At 38.9% G+C, this 23,470-nt stretch overlaps 1 protein-coding gene across 2 annotated transcripts; it reads right to left on the bottom strand.

Moving 5' to 3' along the window:
• Window positions 1-1,262: 1,262 nt before the first annotated feature.
• On the bottom strand, window positions 1,263-19,247 carry HACD1 (3-hydroxyacyl-CoA dehydratase 1). 2 transcript variants are annotated; one of them, XM_037384944.1, is made up of 7 exons: window positions 18,967-19,247; window positions 15,099-15,216; window positions 13,858-13,876; window positions 13,688-13,770; window positions 10,856-10,977; window positions 8,043-8,221; window positions 1,263-6,701 (listed from the first exon to the last, which is right to left on the bottom strand). In XM_037384944.1, exons 1-7 carry the CDS (start codon window positions 19,092-19,094, stop codon window positions 6,619-6,621), a joined length of 732 nt encoding a protein of 243 aa, XP_037240841.1. In that variant the 5' UTR covers window positions 19,095-19,247; the 3' UTR covers window positions 1,263-6,618. The 2 variants fall into 2 exon arrangements, with proteins under 2 accessions (XP_037240841.1, XP_037240840.1); XM_037384943.1 differs by having other exon boundaries at window positions 13,688-13,776; window positions 18,967-19,246.
• Between the last annotated feature and the right edge of the window lie 4,223 nt (window positions 19,248-23,470).

Here is a 23,470-nt window from a genome sequence, read left to right as displayed (position 1 = left end):
GCAGGCTGAGTGTCATTTTATGAGACTGGTATAAGCACAGACCGCTAAAGCACAACATATGAAAATCGAAGTTGCTCAGTGACAGCAGCATTCCAAGCCAGGAATGTCCAAGCAGCTGTGAGGGCTGATCTACCCTGCCTATTTTTAATGAGATGTGTCATTGGGCCTAGATTAATTTCAGAAATAAAAGATACTTCTGCAGATATGTGAAGGGAGTTTCTATGACTCTGCTGAATTAAGATTAGTATAATGCAATAGCAGTGTAATGCTGGAGATTTCCTGGTCCTTTGGCACATTTCACAGAGAGCAGAGCTGGCTGCAGGTGCACTGTAAAGCCAGGAGGCAGATGAGCCACCACACAACAGCATAACGCGCAACAAGCGCGTGCTCTCTCCCAGGCAGTGCTAACAGGGAGGCTACAGTTTACTCTTTCCCTGGTAAATCCAGATTTATACAGAACAGAATACATAAATGTCGAAGTCCAATCACACTCCTGTTGAGATCACTGGATATTCTTCCACTAGCTTCTATAGAAATCTGACTGGTTTAACCTTGGTAGAGGGCCAGGACAAGTAAATCCTGTCCTGTAAATATAGATCAGAAGACATCTTCTGTGACTTTCAGATTGAGAGATCTACGTTTCCATTACAATGCATCTGACTAACAGGATTTAGCCTTTGTACTCAGTTAAGCTCCTTGGGGTTACAACCACTTGATTCCTAATTCAAAAGAAGTAGGTGTGAATGCTCACATAGTGCTTTATCCTACTGTCATGGCAACAAAATCCTCATAGATGCAATGTCATTGTTAGTCACTTAGCAAAGGACAGCCAGAGGATGTTCACTGCCTCTACCCCCCTTAAAGGTTAATACCACAGAACAGTTCTGATCCAAAACACTGAAATATCCACTTTTGTAATACCTGTTTCAGGACCACTGTAACACAATTGTCCGCAAACAAGCTGACAGATGTTATACATTCTCTTTATTGCCCTGTATTTTTTCCCCTCTTGCTTGATAAACCAGTATTATTACTCAAACCTACCCCTTTTTTAAATGGAATATATTTTTTTTTTTAAAAAAAAAAGGAAGGCTGGGTAATATTAAGTATGTTACAGGGGATGTCAAGATTAATTTGTGAAATAACTCCTGATAAAAAGTATAGTATTTGTACACAGATACCAGTCTGGTGTCATGTGCTGAAGATTTGTAGGAACTGACTTCTACATGCTTAAAAAAAAAAAAAAAAGAAGTCAAATAGAACAAAGTTTAGAATGTCTTTTAATTGATCATGAATTTCTACAGTGCTACAGTATTAACAGTCTCTAAAACAAATATCTGACTTTATAGCTCAATAAATCTTACAATCTTTGCAAATAAATAAGTTACTAAAAGTATCATATTGTGTTGTTTTCCTGTCTGTGTAAACCGCTAATGATAATGCATTTCAGAAAAAATAACAATAATGAGCAGCTGTGGTGCATTTACATTATTAAGAATCCTCAAGTACAATTCTATACATGATACACTTAGATAAATATTTCTGTACTTACACTTTTACAAAGCCATCAACTGAACGGACATAAAATACATTCAAGACTGAGCAGAGAAGAAAGAGAGCTGTGAACAAAACGACGCCATGTTTCAGCTGACATGACATGACACAGAAAGTATTGTACATTTTAGAACTCGAAAGCCACTGCCAGTTTTGGGCCTGAACTTGACAGCAAGTTCCTATGAGAGGGTTAGAGTTACCCAACATCCAAGTTCTCCACAGTTTGTCTTGGTACAGCCTTAATTTTACTTGTCAGATTTAGTTACTTTTGTAATCTAAGAGTTCACAAGACAGGTCTTCTCAATCTGGTAAGGATGAATCACTTGTTGACATCTGTGAAGCCTTCAGTCCTACTGAAGGCACTCAAGACCCCTGGAACAGCATCAGCGGTGTACAGTACCAGACACTGAACCAAGAATACAACCACTGTTAAGGCGTGCCATCATGAAAGCAAGTTTAAGGAGCTATCCTTGGCAAATATAAACCTGCTGCTTTAACAGCCTTGCAAAGCTTCATAGGCACTGACAATACTGCAACTCACTTGAGCAAGAGAACACAGAGCTTTGCAGAAACATGAGGTGTTTGTTTCTTAAACGTTGTAACAGACATTAAAATAAAACATTTTAATGGGCTACAGTTAATCATCTATAAAAAGTGTATGTTCAGCATGAATTGAAATTGTAAACTGGTAATAAATAATACAGTATCTCTGAGCACATTTTAAAATATACATTATGAAATAAAATTTAATTATCAGAAAAGCTTTCAACCTTTTTGTTCAAAAACACATTTAACCAACCCTATATAAACAACTGCAGCCAGTTTGCCTGCCTGAAAATTTTGATTTATGAAGCACTCCTGACTAGTGCAGAACACTTATTTGCATTAACGTTCCTTCCTTTTTTTTCCTAAGGCAGATTAATTAAGAGCTGAATTCACAAAAACTGTTAATGTAGCAACTACCTTAAATTATAATTTATTGTAATGGTTGTAACTTGTTTTCATTCTAGGTTGTTTATTAATCATATAAATATCCAAATACCCACTAAAACTACTGTGAAGACTGCAGGTACCACAGGCAGAGCAGTAGCTAGACCTAGATTTAAAATGCACGTATTTCTTTGTTGAGAAGAGGTAGGTTCCCTCTGGTCACAGAAAAGGTCTCCACGCACCTCCCTGTTAACTAGTCGATTGACATCTCTCCATTAACTAACGTGACCCCGACTAAATGTTATGTTCAATGGGAATCAGAAGCAGCACACTGCACCATTTCTCCAAGGCTGTTAATTTTGAACTATCGAGAGCAGTGTGGCATAGCTATCTCGGCTTACCAGTATTTCAAGAAATGCACGCTTATAGATACTAAGATAGCTGAATGGAGCAGAAAAGTCCTTTCTTTAACACACCTTTTGTGCATAGAGATCCTCCCAGCTGATCTCGTGAGCTCCTTAGGCAGAAGGTATGAGAGCACGTTGAGCTCCCCTCTCTTCTCACATCCTGCACAGTGAGAGGTGAGAGAAATGAAGCCCATCAACTACTGTTCACAATGGCCTCAGTGACCCTCTTGGCAGCTAATGTGGAAGATGCAATTTCTCAGTGTCATATTCCTTTGTACTGCCCATGCCCTGAGGCCAGGGTCTGGCCTCGACATGCTGGGCAGAGCTGTGAAACAAGGTGATTCACCCCATCAGTCCCAGAACAGCCTTTCCCAGTGGGAACTGCCTGTGAGTGTTAGGGGGAACCTCAAGAAATCCAACTGCTTTCAGCTGGAGTTTATGAAAAGGATGGTGTATTTATGTTACTATCAATAGTAGGAAATGTCACCTGATGAATAGGAATCTCCTTCCAAATGCTTATTCCTATGTACTGACATTAAAAAGCTTTATAAGGTCATACTCTATATTAATCCATTCCAGAAGGCATATATAGCACAAGTAAGAAAACACCTTTTATGAATAATTTGTTGAAGACTACATCAAAACATTAAAGACACTGATGCCTGAATATATTCCTAATCTTTCATAAGCAGGAGGATTTCAATGCTTTAGAAAACCAGGAATATTGCAGAGAGGAAGACAAAAAGACAGGTGTCAAAAAGAAGTTGGAAAGAGAGCACCATAAGAAAATCATACTTAACCTTTTATGTCCACTTAACAAACTAATTAAATGTTTCATGATGTTATATTGAAGTTTAAGTAAGCTACCTAGGATAAAATCCTGGCCCATCTAAAGTCAACGGTAAGAGGACTCTACCTGCAATTTTCACGATCTTTGAGAAGATACTAAAGCAAAAGTTATACATTGAGGCTTCAGTGAAAGGCTTTAATCAAAGATGAGGAAGAAAAGAACACATTGCTTGGTTTTTTTATAGTGCATGCCATGTAAACTAATCTACATGGCAATCTCTCTGGTCTATGAAACACTGAAGCAATACTGTAATGATTTTTAGCTTTATTTTTATTCATTTATCATTTAGCAAGACTCTTCTCTAGCTGTAAATCACTTTTAAAATTGTATCATTACCTTGTGCACTGTTGCTTTATGAAAGTGCAAAGCCAAGGTTTCAGCAAACGGTGCTGTATTTTTTTCTTGTCACATGTACAAAAGGATATATAAATAGCTCCTTGATTGACATATGATAATATCCTTAGGCCACAATGAAAACAAATATAATACATATTATAGTGCAGGTATTCCTTTTGTTACAGGAATAGCATTTGTGGGATACACTCATCGGATCAAGGATTTAAAAATCACATTCTTAAAGTATCCAATGCATTTTCAATGAATCGATAGCTATGGTCTTCAGTGAGCTGCCCTGACAGTAAAAAAAGAGACATGGAATTTAATCTAATCTTAGTTACTCGTATTTCATCACACTCTTCTGCTTGCTAACTGAGAAATATTTCTAAAAAGTGCCATGATGTTCCTCATGGATCAAAAAGCAAGTGAAGTTTATAGAACAGTACTCTTAAGAACTTTGCACAAATACAGCTGCTAGTCTGAACATGTGTAACACAACTATTTTGTGATGCAGTGTTGTAAATTTAATCTATATTTTAAACTTTTAATAATATTAGCTGCATATAAACCAGAAGTAATAAATGATAGCACCTTGCGTGAAATTTGTTCTAAAAAATACAAAGATTACACTTTTTAAAATTGTAAGAAATATAACTATTCTATTTCAAGTCCACTATGCACCTGTCATCATTTATAAGAAAACTAATTTACAGGTAATGAAGACATGCATAAATACCACAAATTTAAGGCACAAAATGGAATTTGAAAGTTAGGGATGTAGTAAATCCTTGGTTTTTCATCAAATTACCAGATACAGCAGAAAAAGGTGTATCTACAATTGTAAAAAAAGCTGTATTATCATAGAATCATCAAAGCTAAAAATGGAAACTACCTATTCAAGTATGTCGTTCAAACTCTTGCCAAAGGAAGATTATTTTCCACTATTGCATTACATCTAACTTAAAACCTTCCAAGCAATTGTATGCATTGATCCGCGCTGCTTTGTCATCCATGACCTAACTTATCTCATTGGTAGGATACTTCTCCTGATATTCATTGGATATTAACCTTGTTTCAAAGTATATAAACAGTTGTATTTACACCTTCATACTTAGAAAGCTTCTTCCTTTACATTTATTTATCATATAACAAACAGTTACACATACTTAACAACTCAGTCTTTCTGACTTCCTTCTCACTTCAACTGATTCTGTTACTGTTCTCTGACTTTTCAGAAGATTGACTCAATTCCTCACCCCTGAAGTACCCAAAATACAAGACCATGCTTCAGAAATGACCTCAGCAATCATAAGTATTTTGATTTCCAGCTGCCTGACGCAGCTCTTTTGCATATATACTCTTCTTTTGACATCAGTGATGCCAGAAGCAACTTTGTTGCCTACATTGTGGAGGCTTCTTACTACATCACTACATTTCTATCTTCTCTCTCCACAAGTATCCAAGTTTCCTCAAATGCATTACCTTTTCTCTGAATCTCTTAGGCTGCATCTAATCTGTTGGACCTCTCCCACTCAGGTATCATATAGCATAATATCATGTGTAAATTTTATTAATCTACTGTAGATCCCTCTTGCAGATTATTGAAGACATTAAACAGAATTAGGTCAACACAGCATAAACAATTAATGGGCAGGGAGCAATTAAAATTGCACAAGGGGATGATTCAAAGCACAACTTATATTTTAAGACACTATTTCGAATATTATTTTACCCCACTTAGCTATTTATAAGAAGTTAAATATCTCACTATAGCTACAGTTTCTAAATGCAATACCATCATTTTTATGCATATATAAGTGTAGAATAGGAAACATGCTGACAGTCTTCCTCTGCAAACAAGCCCCATTCCAGCCACTGACCAGAGAAAGGTAGGCACACATCAAGTCTACTCCTCAGCACAAACTTTTAACCAGTTAATATTGTATCTATTATTCTACAGACCTTTAAAATTACAAATGAAAATACACAGAGCTCCTTTCAAAAGTCCTTCCGAAATTCTACAGTGTGATCCTGTAATTCAAAGAATGTTGAACAACGTGCTAACAGTACTTATAACTGGAAAAGTATTATTTAATATAAAGCTTAAATGACATTTAAGTCACCTAGTCTATGAAAAACATCAATACTTAATTCATGCTCTGTTTTCCAGAAGACTCACTTTCATTACAACTTATCAGCTCTCCTTCAGTTCTTGATGATGACTACAGGTCATAAAAGAACTTTGAGAACAGAAAGCACAGTAGTCAACTATTCCAATTCTTACAGCTATTTGTTAAACTAATGAAATAAGAAAATAATTTGTCTGAAGAAATGAATAATTAAAAATCAAGGTAAAACTAAGGATGAAAAGGTAAGTCTGAAGATATATTAATTGTAAAAATAATACAGTCCATGCTATTTTATGCACAGTAGTTTATTCTTGTTCCATGTTTTAAAACTTGGACTCAGAAAAATCACAGGAAGCTTTGGTTTTTTACCCTCTTTTCTTCCATTAAAAGCACCATAGTTACACAGCTTGATTCAATCGTCCTTTTCCACAATCACTTCTCCATGAAGCACCCTTCTTCTCTGTCGCAGCATGTGGAAGTAGAGTTGTGGAAATACTTGATCAAAGCATAAAAGAAAGCAAGTTAGATCAAAAAATTCAACAGATCGCATAATGGAAAAATACAATTTTGCAGAATGATGAACTGAGAAAAATTATGGCACACAGTGCTGCAGTTGGTTAAGGTAAATAATAGCAAGTCATGAACACTGCAGTCAACTACAAAACAGTAATTACTCAAACATCAGACAAGGCCCCCTGAATATACACCTTGTGTTCAAGGAACTTCCCTCCAACACTCTCTATGTATAAACAGGACTTACCACTTTCTGACAGTGCCTGAAGTATTCAAATCTGTGCTAAGGTAAGCATGTTTGAATTAAGACTTGAGAAGGATACAAATTTACTCTATTTGTTCAAGTCTGAAGTGAGAAGCTCCCCCTCTCCTGGCCCTCTGTGATCTGTTCCATTACTCTCCAGCTGATAAGATTTGATCCTTATATTTAGTGGATAGAAAACCAAATTTCTTCCTGAAGCATTAAGTTATATAAACAATTGTAAAACTGTTAGTAAGTTACAATAGCTTAGGAAATTTTTACTGATATTAATCTCTCTCATTTGCCTTCACGATTTCTTGCGGCAAAAAAAATCACAGTATAAGGTCAACTTCTTAAACAAATACCTTTTATGGATGCACATCACAAACCTTTTAAACTTCAGTTTTCCTGCTTTTCAATGCCTCTCCCTAATCTCTTGTCTTGTTTCTAGCTTCATTGTCCAGACTATCTAAAATATTCTATTTGCGCAGTTTGGTCTAGCCCCATTCATGGTGCTATATCTGAATCAGGTTGCTTTCTCCTTGCTACACTGCTTAAGTACCAGTGGAAATCGCACTGGAAGTGAAAGAGAGATAGCCTCTCTAATCTTAGCTCTGGTTAGCCAATTGATCCGTGGCTTCTGGTATCCAGAAGTACAAAGACAACTGGATTAAACCAGGGAATGGATATTAATGGCAATAAAAACAAGGCAAACCTCTGGCACAACTTGCAGGACAATTTTAAAGTCAATGATTCAAAGTGGCAGGGGCATTAGAAATTCTCAGCAACACAGTTACAGACATTTCTGTGTGTTAAGCAAAAAGATTTTTAATTTGTCCGAGTCTTAGAAATGTTTTTATCATTTTCACTGAAATTTTACTTAAGACAGCTCATGTTCTGTGGCAGATAACAGGATGGAAAATTTCAGTCTAACCAATTAAAACACAGCAAAGCTGGGGTCAGCAGAAAACAGGTTTTTATAGCAGAAAATGTCCAGCAAATTTAACTACAGGCAGTGTTTCCGGCAGTGCTGTTAATTGATTGTTATGTTTTTAGCGTTACTACTGTTAAGTAATACTTACATGGCACATAGGAGAACATGACAATAATAAGGAAGTAATAGTAGTCAAAGGAGACATTATATTTGTTGGGAAGTCTCAGTGAAAACATTCCTGTTTTCTTCACATAGGGTAAAGCAGCATATATGGTTAGCAGTTCACCTGCAACTCCAACAGGATACAAAATGATAAAAAAGTTGTATCTGCATTAAAAAAAACAACAAACCCTTGTGAGAAACACCCCACGAATTTAAAATTTCCTCTTGCTATTATTAGTGGCACAGAAAAGTATTACAGTAGCTCCTGCACCAAAATCAAGGACCACATCCTGACATGGCACAGAATATCAGTTTCAGTTACTTTGGATAGCATTGCTTAGGTTTACAGAGAATGCATTCCTCGGCCCTTTTAGTTAAAAAAAGTTAAGTATTAGAATGTTTATATGTCTTTCTAATACTAATAAGTAAAAAAACCAGAAATCTATAGTCTCCAGTAATGACTTCTTTTAAATTTACTGCTCTTGCTCCTGTTGTCACTGACAGGATTCAAACTGGATCCCAAATTCAGATGATCCTACATAACTTTGTCACAGTGTATGCATACTGGGTCAACCCTGTGTATTGTAATTTCTTTACATGAAAATGCTGAGAAACATCAGAAGCCTGTTTTACCCACTGCCACATGAGGAATCCAAATAATACTATTTACCACTAATGGAGATGGAAAACCATCTATGCTAGAACCATAGTATGCTAGAAACCTATCAGATCTATTCTAAAATGGGAAGAAGGTGTTCAAATAAAAGGTGAAGGCGTTCAGTTTAAAGAAAATGTGGATTGAATGTTATAGGCCACATAGGCGGTGACAAAATGAAAAACATAATCAATAGGGTTTGTGTTGTCCTTACGCATAGTGTACACCATGGAAATGTGGTTTCTCCTAAGGAACAGCTCTCGAGTTCATGCAGGGAACAGCAATGACAGCGGTCACACAGACAGAAAGGTACAGTGTGCATTCCATGACCAAAAGAGATGAGATCCAAAACAGCAGTGACAAAACATGAAACCCTCCTAGGAGGAAATGGGCTTAAAGGACTCATCGGTCAGAGAACAGATTAGGGGAGGTATAAGAAGGAACCGATGCCATGACCTGCACACGTTTGTCTCTATACAGTGAAAAAAAAAAAAAGTAAAAATTCTGAACTAAACTTTAGAGCATACCTATTAACAATGGAAGACGTATGTTTTACAATTATAAGCTCAAGATGAGAAATTTCCAGGTCCCTTGCAGAACTGAATTTACGCCCAGTTGTGCTGTTTGATTATCTATAAATCTTGATGGAATATTTTGGACACTATGAAAAGATAATACATTTTCAAATGTTTTGTTTATAGTATACTTCATCATATATCTCTGCTGTGACAATGTCAGTTTTCCCTATCGTCTATGATAAGGAGACAAAAATTCTGTCATCCAAGACACACTGATTTGATGGCAAAAAGTTTATCTGCAATGTAGTACTTTCTGAATGCATTTCTCTTTCTGAAGCCTACATTAAAAAATTATTAACAAAACCAGACCTGATTATTTTTAAGTTTGCCATTTAGTGCTTAAACATAACCAAGCCTACCACCCTAGATATTAGCAAAAAGATAGTGTATTATCAGAGTGGACATAAATACCAGACATATCAAAAAAGTGCATTAGAAGCATCAGAACTGCATTAACTATAAAACAAAGGAAAACAAACACACTCTTCTAAATAAGAGTTGCCTGCTCTGCAAGTAGGTTATATATTTTCCTTCTGACAGTGTCTGTCTCATACATATTTTTCAAATCATGACTACAGATAATACTACTCTTCCTGTTAAGTCTCCTGATAAATATGCAGTCTCTGTAATACATGTGATCTAGTGGCCAACTTTGAATGTTTCAAAATCAGAGCAGTTTTGATATGGAATACACTTTTTATGTGAGCTAAACTAAGTTAATACTTAGCTTCACTGCATGGGTATAACCTTACAAAAGCTCTGATAAAGCAGAACTTCTCATAAAGTAATTATATGCATACAGACTGAGTGACAACTCCTCCCACATTTTCAAAGACCTGAAATCCACAAAGACACAAGTGCTTAATTTTGGGCACTGTATTCAAAAGCATCTTAAGGAGTCATACTGTAAGTTAAAAGATGACTCCAAAGATAAAGCAAAAAAAGTTAAAGTGAAAGCAGAGTTCAAACATGAGACACAGAAAGCAAAGAACAAATCACACCCCAAAATCTCAGCTAAAATATTTTTAACATTTTAAACCAACTAACAATGATCCCAAGCACAGAAAGCAGCTGACTTTGCACTCTGCTGACACTTAGCTTCACTGCACGGATATAACCTTACAAAAGCTCTGATAAAGCAGAACTTCTCATAAAGTAATTATATGCATACAGACTGAGTGACAACTCCTCCCACATTTTCAAAGACCTGAAATCCACAAAGACACAAGTGCTTAATTTTGGGCACTGTATTCAAAAGCATCTTAAGGAGTCATACTGTAAGTTAAAAGATGACTCCAAAGACAAAGCAAAAAAAGTTAAAGTGAAAGCAGAGTTCAAACATGAGACACAGAAAGCAAAGAACAAATCACACCCCAAAATCTCAGCTAAAATATTTTTAACGTTTTAAACCAACTAACAATGATCCCAAGCACAGAAAGCAACTGACTTTGCACTCTGCTGACACATAACCGAAGCTCAAACATCTGCTCTCCTGTGTGTTAGCTCAGCATGCGTGAAACTAACATGCACAGAACCATGAGAAACTGAAGTACAAGACATCTCCACCTGGCCCATTTAATGAAGTATGGCAAATGGTTGAGCAGGTTGAATGTGTAGAAGGAATATCGAGTAATCTCTGTCACAGTCCATACGACCAGAAAAAGAATAACGCTCTCCTCATTCTGGATCTGCAGAAGTATAAAGAACCAACACTTTTTTCATCCTTAAGCTTCTTTTCTGTGCAAACTGCAACAGACTTCTGTTTAAGATATATGGAACAGAACTAACGTCTTGTAAGAAAATTTTGGCATAGAAGTGATATGCTGATATCATTACCATGTACAGTTCTTTATCATATGTATTTACTAACACACAGACATTTTGAAAACTGGGCAATCTTTATGCATTATGCAAATATCAAAATATAAACCCCTATAATTAAGTTTATTCCTCCTCTTTATTCTCTACCTGCGTTTTCACTATGCTGTCTCCCTCTTTTTATCTGTGGTTGATGTACTTGATTTATTTTCTTACTCCTCAAAACAGCAAAAAGAAAACACCACTACAGAAGACACGCTCCTTTCAAAATCAGTTTTTACCTGTTCTGCATTTCAGTACTCTGTCTCCTAGACTTTCTCTTACTTTTTATCTTGCTTCTTCCTCATCATTATAATGCATGCTTCCATGAAACTTTAGACTAAAGGAATTGCTCAGTATAATCTACTAACTAGAACCTGGTCACAGAAGATCAAATCTGGGAGACTTCAAGGAGCTGTAAGATAGTTAAGGAGATGGAACACAGATGGATCGCTAAATGAAGACCAGTTGATAGATCAGGAGCTTTGGGTAAAGTCACTCAACAGTCCTGTTTAAGATTTAAGTTCTGAGTCATTAAACTGCCTCATCGGTAGGTAACACATCCCTCTGGTGTTTCAAAACATTGGTTCTTTTTCACTCTAGGTGAACAAATAAACAGAAGTCCCCAAATACAAAGAAGGCACCTGGGGATCTATTACAAACACTACCTTCTGAGAAGAAGAATTACACGCAAGTAATTTTCTTTTCTTTAAAAGAGGAGGAATTTTGTAATACACTTCCATGCCTGAAGGCTGAAAAGCTCCAGGGATGTCTGTGAAATAAAATAAAGTAACACAAGTTTTGTTAAAATTTAAAAAAAGGGAATCGATTTTTTAAAATAAAATGCAACACAGTGACAAAGCTTAATACATGTCAAGATGCTGAAAATCCACAACTCTGTCAAAAGTCAAGAATTATAAGTGCTCATCATCTCATAAAATCGCACCCTCAATGTGTCAAAGAAGGAGCACTTTTAATGAAAGAATGTCACCAACATCACAAAAGAAAAGAAGATAATAAAAATACTGCCAAACTCACAAATGAATAGCAACAACTGAAATGCAAAGACATCCAAACAAATAAGCAAAGGTAAAGACAGAATTAGGCTGCTCTTAGCCTCACGTGATGAGAGACAAACATTGATAACCCAGACTTGGATTCATGTCACACTGCTAAATCCAAGCAGAAGAGCTTTAAATAAGTATGCAGAGAATTCCTATCTGTTGCCTTGCAAATCTCCAGCCCAGTAGAGACATCTGGGTCTGGCTATTATCACTAACATGCCTCTCACCACCTAAAGTGACCCTGAACATTCATGCCTGCTAAGCAGTAACAGCATGAAATACAATCAGACATACACTCAGATATATTTTTTCTTGGACACAGCTTGACCTACTGTACTGAAGATAGAAAAAACAAATGAAATGAGTGGATATGCTAAAGATTTAATCCACTGCAGGTAACAGCAAAATGGCAAAATGGAGCACTACATTCCAGCATTCACGTAAACATTCAATATAAAAAAATTGTTACTCTTTGAGACATTTTCCCTTAAGAAAAAAAACACTTAGCTTACAAAAAAACCCCATCAAACCACCAACCAACCACAAAACCAACAAACAAAACTATGAAAAGCCTATTTCATGTTAAGAAAAGCAACAGTAAAGGAAAAGATGAGAAAGTGTAGAAAACAAGTCCTCTGCAAACTGAAACAAAGGGATTTGACAACTGAGGCAGGTACCATGATGCCCCCTCAGCAGAGAGGCATGTGCCATCTGCTGGTGAGACAGTTTAATGGCTCAGCTTTTTCAGTTTAAAGAAATTCAGGAGCACAGGCTCAAAATCCATCACTTAATTCTCACATGCCCTTCACAGAAAGCAGACCTTCAGAAACAGAACTGAATGCCCTATCTACTAGCTGTAAGCTAGTAAGCTTTTCTCATTCTGCTAACGAATCACTACACTTACAATAACCACCTACAGCCAGGCAAATAAACTATCGTCTTTCATTCAGGACTGTGTCACTGTGGCATGCTGTATGACTTGGTATATTTTTAATGAAAAAAATACAGTATGGATGTCATCAGATGTTACTATTACCATAACATTAAAATACTGAAAAGTTTCCTAAAATAAATTGCAAAATCACAACCATGTTTATCCAGGTAAACTCAGTTTAAGACATATTTTCATTTAGATTCATTCAGTAAGTGCTGATTTAAGTTTTTGAAGGGGAACTGGTAACACTGTTGTAGACTTGCTGGTAAATAATAGCAGTAGTCATTGATCTCGCTTAAGCAGACCACGCTGGCACGACGCCCAAGACGATGCTGATTTACAGCTAAGACCCAGACTCAGTCTCCTGGGTAGAAGCACATAAATTCCATCCTGTAACCCCAAGTTCCAAAATCACACTGAAGTATGTAAGTATTCTCTGTAGGAATGCCATTGATCTTTAAATTGGTCTTCCTTGTGAAATGAGAACTGGATGAATAGCTTCTCCTTAAAAACAATCAAAACATGACTTGCTCAAGCACATACCTGTTTTATGCTATGTGCAATGAACCACACCATGAAGATTCTTGAACTCACTTGGACCCCAGTCACAAGCACAGATGTGCGAACTATTCCTTAAAAAGAGAAACATGTTATTTCTGTTCCACAATTCATGTTTTAATTAGTTACAGGAGAAACTAAAACAAAGAACTCACCAACTGCACAGTGGACTACCTGTAAATAAAAATAAGTTAGAGGTTACTGATGTACAGTATGTTACTATCTACACTATAAACATGGCCTTTTGATATTTATATAAACCTAGGCTTAATTCTGAAGAACTGTTTTTTCATCTCCAACTAACAGCCTTTAAAAGAAATACACGTCAGAGCCCTGGCAACCAACAATGTGATGGGCTCGGTATCTGATCTGTGCAAACACATGGAAAAGATTTATTTTCCTAATTAGCTGTATGTATTACATATATAGATACTTACAAAGCATTTATTTTTTCAACTAGTAAGCTTCCCTTCCATTATCTTATTCAAAGAAGAATTTTACAGGACAGTGGGGAGGGAGTCAGGTAAGTGATGCTAAATGCATGGCAATTTTAAAATGTTCTGTAGTCATTATGGCTTGATAACATTACTACAAAATTAATGATAATTTTGTCAATGACAACTACAAAGCTTCAGAAGTATTGTGTTTTCTGGTCAGTCATGTTTAGCAAATAGAGTGCTTTTCATTATTTTGACATATTTGAGTAGTATTACTTACTGTGAAAGTTTAATAGCATAAAAGCCTATACACAGCTGGCCCCATGAAATTAGTGAACTACAGATGTAGGCAGATTGAGAAAAAAAGTTAAAATGTAGATAGGCACTCTATGTTGTGCCTGGGAAAGAACTGAGTGCTCAATACATCCAACAGTTTCATTCCATAGATGTACCATAAACTGAGACCACTAGTGCATAGCTGGCAAAAGTTTTATTATTTAAAGAATACTTTGCACCTCTTGCACAGTTGTGCGCGGTTGTAACAGATTACATGGAGCATGTGAATTCAGTCTGGAAATAAGCAGAACCAGGAAAGGCACAGAAGAATAATGTGTAAGGGGGAAGCTATCGTCTCTTGAGATGGAGACAAGATATCTGCTATGCTAGAGGATTGATCTGCTGGCTGGAATGCCTTCAGAGATTTTACCCTTTGAGTTAAAGACTCTCAAATCGAAGCAGTTCCCAGGCAGTATTTGATTTAAAGAAATCTTAGAATTAAGTTTGAAAAAATGTGCCCATTTGTTTCCACAAACCACCTTGCCCCCCAGAAAACCTTCGTTAAAGAAAGTTAATAGGACTTTAAGTACTAATATAATATTTTTATATTAAATTCAGGTTAATAATGTGTTTTGACTACAATATGTAGCATCCAGTAAAGCAAACTAATGTTTAAAATTTACCTCAAGCAAAGCAAATGTCTGGAAAAATTTAAGCGTCTTTTGAACGCTTCTGAATAAGCCTCTATGTGTTCCTTTCTGTATATAAAACCGCACCATGGCAATACCTAATACCAGCCACCTACAAAAGAAAAAGAATGGATACATTTCAAATTAAAAATCTAAAAATATCCATCCACGGTAAATAATTTAGTAGAATATTTTCTCCACAGAATATCTTTGCTTCTTCACTTGTCAGTGTTCTTAGGAGATTATTAAAAATATCTTTAGACATAAATTGTATATGATGTTATATAAACATTACACTCTTTGATCTTTTTACTTGGAAAGGGATAGAGAATTACTTGTTTACCTTCAGAGGACTGACCTGAATTCAGGGGACTCCCCAAAACCGTGGATCCATCAGACTTTTCACTAGCAGTGAGTATATCATTTTACTATTAAATTCTCAAGCATTTTTTACTGTCAGTTACTGTCATTTGAAAACACATGATGAACTCGGCAATGAAGCCACTGTTTTGGGTTGCAAGTTTGTATAAGTAACAGACCAGAACCTATGCACATCATTTTAACATTTTTCATGGCCCCCTCAATTCATGACTTTCAGATATGACCAGTGATCGGAATGCTTCTGTTTGTGATTGTCCAACTGAATTTATTATGATGCAGTTTTTAAAAGTGTTGAGAAATTATCCTTGAAAATCAGACTCCAAAGTGCTGAAAGATGGGTGCTCTGTGCTCCTGGCTGTGCAGGTTTATTTATCTAGCACGTTTGATGGTGTTGGATAATTCTTTAATATCTTTTTAAGGAAACTGAACAATGATACCAACTGATAACCCTTGCAATGTAAAAGAAAGAACGTAATAGTATCTTTTAATCAGACTGGAACTTGATATAAAACTTAAATTGATATCTCAAATGGAAATTGAGACTAAAAAAACCCCAAACTTCTAAACTATCGTGGGTTGCTCCCCACCACACAGCCCAAAGCCAGTACAATAATGCAAGGCATCCTTCAATATAATTAATCCATGTTTATATAATTAAGGTTTTCAAATAGCGTACTACATATTCCATCCTTAATGCAAGGCTATAACACATTCTCACAAACATGATGCTAGCAAGATGTTTGAAACTTCAGGTTTTAAACCACAAAGACTAAGGAGGTACAAAAATTCTTCAATATAGACCTACAGGCATAACCAGAACTATAGATGGCTATTTTGAGAGTTAAAAATAAAAATACAAAAATAACAGTGACTTTAGCTTAACTTCTTGTCTGACGACATTGGGAACAATTACTGAGTACTTTCATTCTACATAAAGCCACAGCAAGTATGCTGTATGGCAACATGAGCTCTGGCTAAGGAATGGGTCTGAGAAATACTTAGGGGAAGAATCAGAGAGCATATAAATCTTCAGAGAAATACTTGTATAAACATTTAACACATCTCCTGTTCTTATATTCTCTTCCCTAAGCATAAGGTATTGGCTAACATTGGGAATGGGCTACCGGGAAACACTGGTCTTTGGTCACACACATTACGCTGTAACAGCATGAGTCACATAGGTTGTGACAGCTCTCTGTTCACCTCGGATGGCATGTTCTTTGGTATCAGCACCTTAACAACTCTTACATATGGTAGCTACTGCTACGCAGTCACTTGGCATTTCAAACTCACATAGAGTTAGGCTTCCCCACATGGTAGGAATGATTCCCCTCCTTGATCCCTTCTGCTTTAAGCCCATGAATCCGATCTGCCAGAGCTCCAAAATTTGCCCCCACAAGTGTTACTTAGATTTTATAATGGATTTTAAATCCGAAGTGCATTCATTTGATGCTGTCTCCCACCACTGTGGAAATGAAGAGTTAGTGAAATTAGTGAAGTGTTTGACAAGAGGAAGGTGACAGGGAGTTTAGATCCAGCTGGCAATACCACAGCAACAGCTCTGTCCTAGCCCTACACTGAGAAGTCATAATACATCTAATCTAACAAGGCATTTTCTGCACCTCATTCTGTAACAAAAGGGTTGCAGAGAGAAGTAATCTTGCACTACACTCAGAAGCAAAGACTGCAAGTAAGTTTTTCTTAAATAAATTTTCATTTGGACGTGAGTTTCTGTAGATTGATTTATTTAGTTGTTAGTGGCTTTGACTCTGGATCTCAGGAAGGCGCCTGTACTTTGAATATTGCAAATCACCAGGAAATGGAAAAAACTTTCAGTAATAGAAGTAGCGTTTCCAGTTGGGACTTTCAGTAAGATTGGGTACTGATCTGTCACTTTAGTCCCTTAAACCTTTCTTAGAAAAAAAAAGATAAGCTGCACTTTTTTATTAGAATGGTTGTTAACAAGCAATTATGTATTAGTTTGTTAAAACTCCAGAAACATTTTGCTATATTGCACTATGTGGACAAACATACCATTCTTGCTACTTATTTACCCTGTGTAGTGCGCCTGTTAAGTATTGCTCTATTACAAATTTTTATTTTCCTCTTAAACTGTATATGAAACAGATCAGAAGATTTTGTTCCTATCTCTTATTTCTCTGTTTCCACTTAAAATATGCAATTTTGCATGTCTTAATCCCTTTTGATATTAATGACAGATGGGAGAGAGGGAAGTGGGAGATACTGAATCAGCACCTAAGGTCAAAACTAACATGGTTCGATAATCTTCTACAGGCGTATAAAAGTCAGTGGCAAGAGTCAGTGTTCATTAGCAAATTCACACATGGAGCACGAGGCTGGGAATTCAATGAAGCAACATTAACTTGCCAACTAGAAAAAGATTATATTGAGTAAAAGCACTTTTCAAAAGGTGCTGCAATATATATGAACAGACGAGCATGTGTGCAAGGTTCACTGATGCTAGTGAGAAGAAAGCTATTACGATCGTACTCCTGGCTGTCTGCATCAGTGCTTGAACTCCTGCATCAACTACAGCATATCAGTTTTGCTCTACGGGATTCAAAGGGCAGAGAGTTCACCCACTGGTAACCAAGGTAAGATTGTTCTCAGGATGAATGACAGGCTAGGAGATATGAAAGTGTTCGTTCTTAGCTCTCCTTCAAGCATGTGATAATTAGATAGGTTTGGGGTTTTCTCCCCAAAGATTTAGCGAACAGGACAAATTTTCGAGAAGTGAAAATATGTGCTTCAAGCACTACCACCGCAAACCTGAGTGCCCTTATGCCCCGTCATACACCCCCTTTCCGCGCAGCGGAGCGGGACAGCACGGCGCACAGGGCCAACGAGCCCCCTGGCTTACCACGGCGCTCGCCCCCGCTCATCACTAAACGCCCGCTGGGCCGAGGCCCGCGCTGCGCTCCGCAGCCGCCTGCCCCGGCTCTGCTGGCCCACGGCCGGCGCTCAGGGCGCAGCGGGGCGCGGGGTAACGCGGGGCGCGGGCCCGGAGCCACGGCCCCCCGCGGGGGCAGCCGCAGGCGGCAACCGCCGCCCGGGGCAGCCCGGCCACCCCCCTCGGCGCCCCGACCCCCCCGGCGGCGCCCCGGAGCGCTTCCGCCGCCCCGCGGCAGGCAGGCAGCTCCCCCCGTCCCGGAGCGGTGCGGCGGGCTGCGGCGGGGCGGGGGCGGCCCGGGGGCGGGCGGCGGCGGAGGGGCGGCGGCTGTGCCGGGGGACGCGGCCTGCACGGCACCCCTGCCCGGCATTCCTGGGCCGGCTATACTTAACCTCCGCGGCGGGCCCGCCGTGACGCGCCGGCGGCTGGCAGCGCTGCACCGTATTAGGCAATGCCGGGCAGGCAAGGGCTACGGGCAGGCAAGGCTCCCGCGCTGGCGGCTCCCGCGCTGGCGGCTGCCGCGCCGCCGCCCCGCGCTGCCGCGGCGCGTCCGTGCCCGCGCCCGCTTACCCCGCCGTCATGGCGACGTTGTAGAAGATGAGCCAGGCCGTTGCCAGGGCGCCCAGCCGCCTCTTCTTGCCATTCTCCTTCTCCTCGACCGCGCCGTTGCCGCCTCCGTCCTCCTCGCTGGACGCCATGGCTCCCGCCGGCCCGGCGGAGCGGCGCACACCCGCGGGGAGGAGGGGCTCCCTCCGCGGCGGGGCTGCGGCCGCGCTGACAGCCGGCCGCGCGCTGTCTCTCACCCCATCTGTCCCCCCGCGGCCGCTGCCGCCGCCAGCTGCTCGCCCGGCGCTGCGCGCCCCGCCCTCCTCCCGCGGGGGCGGCCACGGCCTCCGGGGGCGGTGCGGGGCGGGCAGGGCCGGGGCCGGTGGGCCCGGCGGCGGCGGCGGCCCCTCACCGTGGTCCCCGGGCGGGCAGGGCGCCGGGGTCGCGCCGCTGTCCCCTCCAGCGCGAGGAAGGGCCTCGCGGGCTGCTGCCGCGTCCCCAGCCCTGCAAAAGCGGCGGCACAGCGAGAGCGGCAGGGTACCCCGCCGCTCTGGAACACGCGGAAACGCGTGGCTGAGCCTGAACGCCTGGCAGCCGGGTCAGGGACCCAGCGGTGGGAGCGGCGCCCAGGCGCCCACCTCAGAGGCCCAACAGCCACCTGCCAGGGTCAGCTCAGGGGAGGACACCTTCCCGTCTGGTAGGTCTCAATAAAGGCCACCCTCCACTCACAAGGGTGACTAAGGCCCGCACCTGAGAAGGAGGGAAATGCCTTCCTAGGGCCTGAAGAGAGCCCAGCTGTCAGGCTGAAGGGTGACATCTGAATGTGCACGCTGTCTTGTACATCCGCTCCCTGCACATATGCGCAGGGAAGCAAAGCCAGCACAGGCAGCGTTGCCGAGACTAGCTTTGGAAGCAGGGGCAGCCTGAGCCTGAGCTATGCTGCTGTGACATGGCCCCTCAAAGTGGCAGGCTGCACCCACCATCTTGGCACCTGGATGCTGACGCCACCCTGACACCAGTGTATGCTAGCCCAGGGATGCTGTGCACTGCTCTGGGCAGCGTACATGTGGCCTCGGGCTCCTCATTTCCACAGCTAACCGTGGTGACCATGGGCACCCAGCCCAAACACCTCAAACAGGCATATACAGACAGAAGAACTCCAAAAGTGGGTCAGGACATATCTTTGGAACGCTGCTTTTTCAGTCCTAAAAGATTTCAAGAGTCCAACTCTAACTTCTTTAGGATGGGGTAGGTCATCTCAATGTCGGAAACACCTAGATGGTCTCAGTTCGTGGGCCTTTAGGTAAAATACAAGTAGATGTGCCAAGCAAAGACTTGGTCTCTCCCCCTCTTCTCACCAAAGTACACAAGCAGATGTTCAGCCTCAAAATACACACCCACCGGTAACAGCAAATGTATAACACGTTCATGCAAAACAAGTAGTTGGCAAAACAGCACCAGTACATGCTAGTAAGTTTATAGTAGCTTTTGTTATTATATATACAAAGAGGATTTTTGTCTTCAAGTAGTCATAACCCAGTTTGGGAATCCTATAGTTAAAAATTCTAGACAAATTTACACACAGGACTTGAATGACCTAATTCAGAAGTTTTTGCCAACTTTGGGCTTCAGAGGAAAGTGCAAGAAACTATAGTGTGCAAATACGGGATAATCTGAGCCTAAATTTCATCACAATGTAACAGTTATGAGTTGTAATAAACTCTGTAGCTTTCCAAAATATTTTTTAATTTACTATTTTAATTCTGGGTATTCCTGCTATCTTCCTTACACTTTTTTGCTGCTCAAATTTCACTTTGTTCTTCAGACCTTTCTAGCTTCTTGGCTTTCTCAATACAGTGTTGAAATGGGTATCACAAATCAACCATGTACTATGTGTAAAGTGTTTTTTGTCTCATTTGAATTTGGCAACTTATGACTTCATTAGCAGCTGAAGACTTTCTAATTTTAAATCATGATACATGGAGGAAGGCATGACCTTATACCAATTCTTAATATTAGGTGTGATTTTCTAATACTTTTAGCTACCTTTTGCTATTTCTCTTGAGGTTGTTCCACTGCAGATTTGAGCAAACAAATCTTACTTGCTTGCTGAAGTGAACATTTTCCATCTTTAAATCCTTTCTTGGATGTTTTCCATGCTGTTGCACAGAATCTTTTGAAATGTGATAGGCAATGTTCGATATATTCTCATTAGAATTCTGTATTATTTTCCTTCCGACTATTTATTTGCTTAAAATTGTTGATTTTGGATGCACAATTTATCTGTAATCTGTAATGATGGCCAGGTTTGTTTTCAGTTGATTTAGTCAATTAAGAACTTACTGTTGAGGATAAGCTCAATGTTTTTCCTCTAATATTGTGGGGTTTATTTATGAGTGTACAGTTTCTCTTGCTGTTACACTACCCATTCACCCAATTGATGAGAAATTTCTGAATATCCTCATAATCCTTTTTGGATTTCAATAAACTAAACGTTTTGTGTCATTTGCAAGTTTTGCCATCCCATGCCTCTCTCTGTTTCCTGACCATTTATAAATTTATTAAGCACAAAACTAATTACAGAACTTTCATAAACACCCCACTGCTTTCTTTTTGCCAAAGTAAAGAAGATTTGATCTTTGTTTCTGTTTCCCATATTTTGATCTATGGAGATACTTTGTTCCTTAATATATAACTACTTCATATCCTTGGTAGTTCCTGTGTGACAACTTTGCAGCAGTGTTTTCAAAATGTGTTTGTTGTGTTAATTTTTTTTTAGTCTGTTCTTGCAATTATGTGTTCCAGGAATTGCAAGAAATTAGTTGAAATGAAATTTCCCTTTCATAACTTTTCTACTGTTATTCTTTTAATCATTATTTCTGTCAATTTACCGTGTATACATTTGTGGTTTAGTAGTCTGCATTTTCTGAATCACTATAAAATCTTTTATTTAAATTTGATAAAATTTCAGCTGTTTTCAAAGCATTAAGTACAGTATCTGGCTTAATTAGAAATACTGTGGCAAATAGATTTTATATATGATATATATTTTTATATTTATATATTATAGTAGCAAAATTATTTCATTTACTATTTCAGCTTCAGCTAGCACCCTTTGATCAAAAAAATCTCAAAATTATTCGTAAGACAGATTTTGTCTACATACAGAAATGTAATCAATGGAACTGAGTAGGATGATATATTAATTGCATTATCTAAATCAGCTTCTTAAATAAATTATGACTGGCTTATCAATTGAGCTCAATCAGTTCAAGTACAGTCTGAAATCAACCTTCCTGATAAATTTTAAGATGGTTAGATCAAGACCTTTTGTGTTGTCGGTGAGCTCATCGTTATGTTTCATATTCATTTTCAGCCTTCACAGGTGGTTCTCCTATGTTCACTCTAGTTGCAAACCATCAATATTGCTATGATGTTATTACAAAAATGAGTGGTTTTCCTGGCCTTCTTCATGACTGATATTATCAGTGTATATTTATGTTCTAGGTTGCTATTGCACAAGTAGATATTCAATACCTTATATAGCTGAATGGGTTTTATTTGCAATCTATTTACAGAAATACAAAGTGAAGCTTTTATGAGAATTATTTTCTCATGCAGTGTTCTATGGGAACATTTCTATGAAAAGGAAAGTGGTAGTGCTCTGAAAATAATATAATGGCTTATCAGCTCCACTATCACAGGAGAAGGTCATGTGTTATGAAACGGTACAAGAATTACTCTAGTATGAGCCCTGCAGAATCATTAGATTACCTTTATACTTCAGAATAGTTAAATGCCAGATGATAACTTAAAATCCTGAGGAAGGAGAATTTGTTAGAAAAAGTAACAACTTAAACTCTGCTTGTCTTTCTGCCCTGTCTTCACTTCATGTTCCCAACACACTTTGCAAGAACAATGTGTTTAGACAACAGACTTATATATAGCACTTGCACACTATTTTAGGTTTATGGTGTGTAGTAATCAGTGAAGTATTCAAGGATAAATGCAAGTAAACAGAATTTAGCTATGTCTAACGAACAACACAGTGTTTATACACTTTTTGTGCATTCATTGAGGTGTGTATATCGATTTATTTATTATTCTAGAAATAGGACAGAAGATGCTTTCAAAAGATGTGGTGTAGCATGGATTGCATAAAGAAAGAACTAGAAAATATCTTTGTATTAGACACATCTGAAGCAGTTGGAGTTTTGTACTGCTACTGCAAGATAAATGACTCATATTATTGTGCAGTTCAGTAGTCAGCAAAGGAAAACAGGTGCCATGAACACAGGCTGAAGTGGAAAATACACAAAAAATCTGGTGTGAACATTTAGAAGTCTTTGTATGAACACCATTGATTCTCTATATCTGAAAAGCACAGGTATATTTATTTTATGTTTTCAAAATCACCAGTTTGAGATGCCCTTGTGTGTTTAATCCTCTTCAGAAGCAAAACTGTCACCCAAACTGCAATGTTGAAGGACACACACATGTTAAATGAAGATGACTGTCCCACTCATCT

This window comes from Falco rusticolus, chromosome 4 (assembly GCF_015220075.1).
Source record: "Falco rusticolus isolate bFalRus1 chromosome 4, bFalRus1.pri, whole genome shotgun sequence".
NCBI classification, from domain to species: Eukaryota; Metazoa; Chordata; class Aves; order Falconiformes; family Falconidae; genus Falco; species Falco rusticolus.
This window is presented reverse-complemented; position numbering and strand designations above follow the sequence as displayed.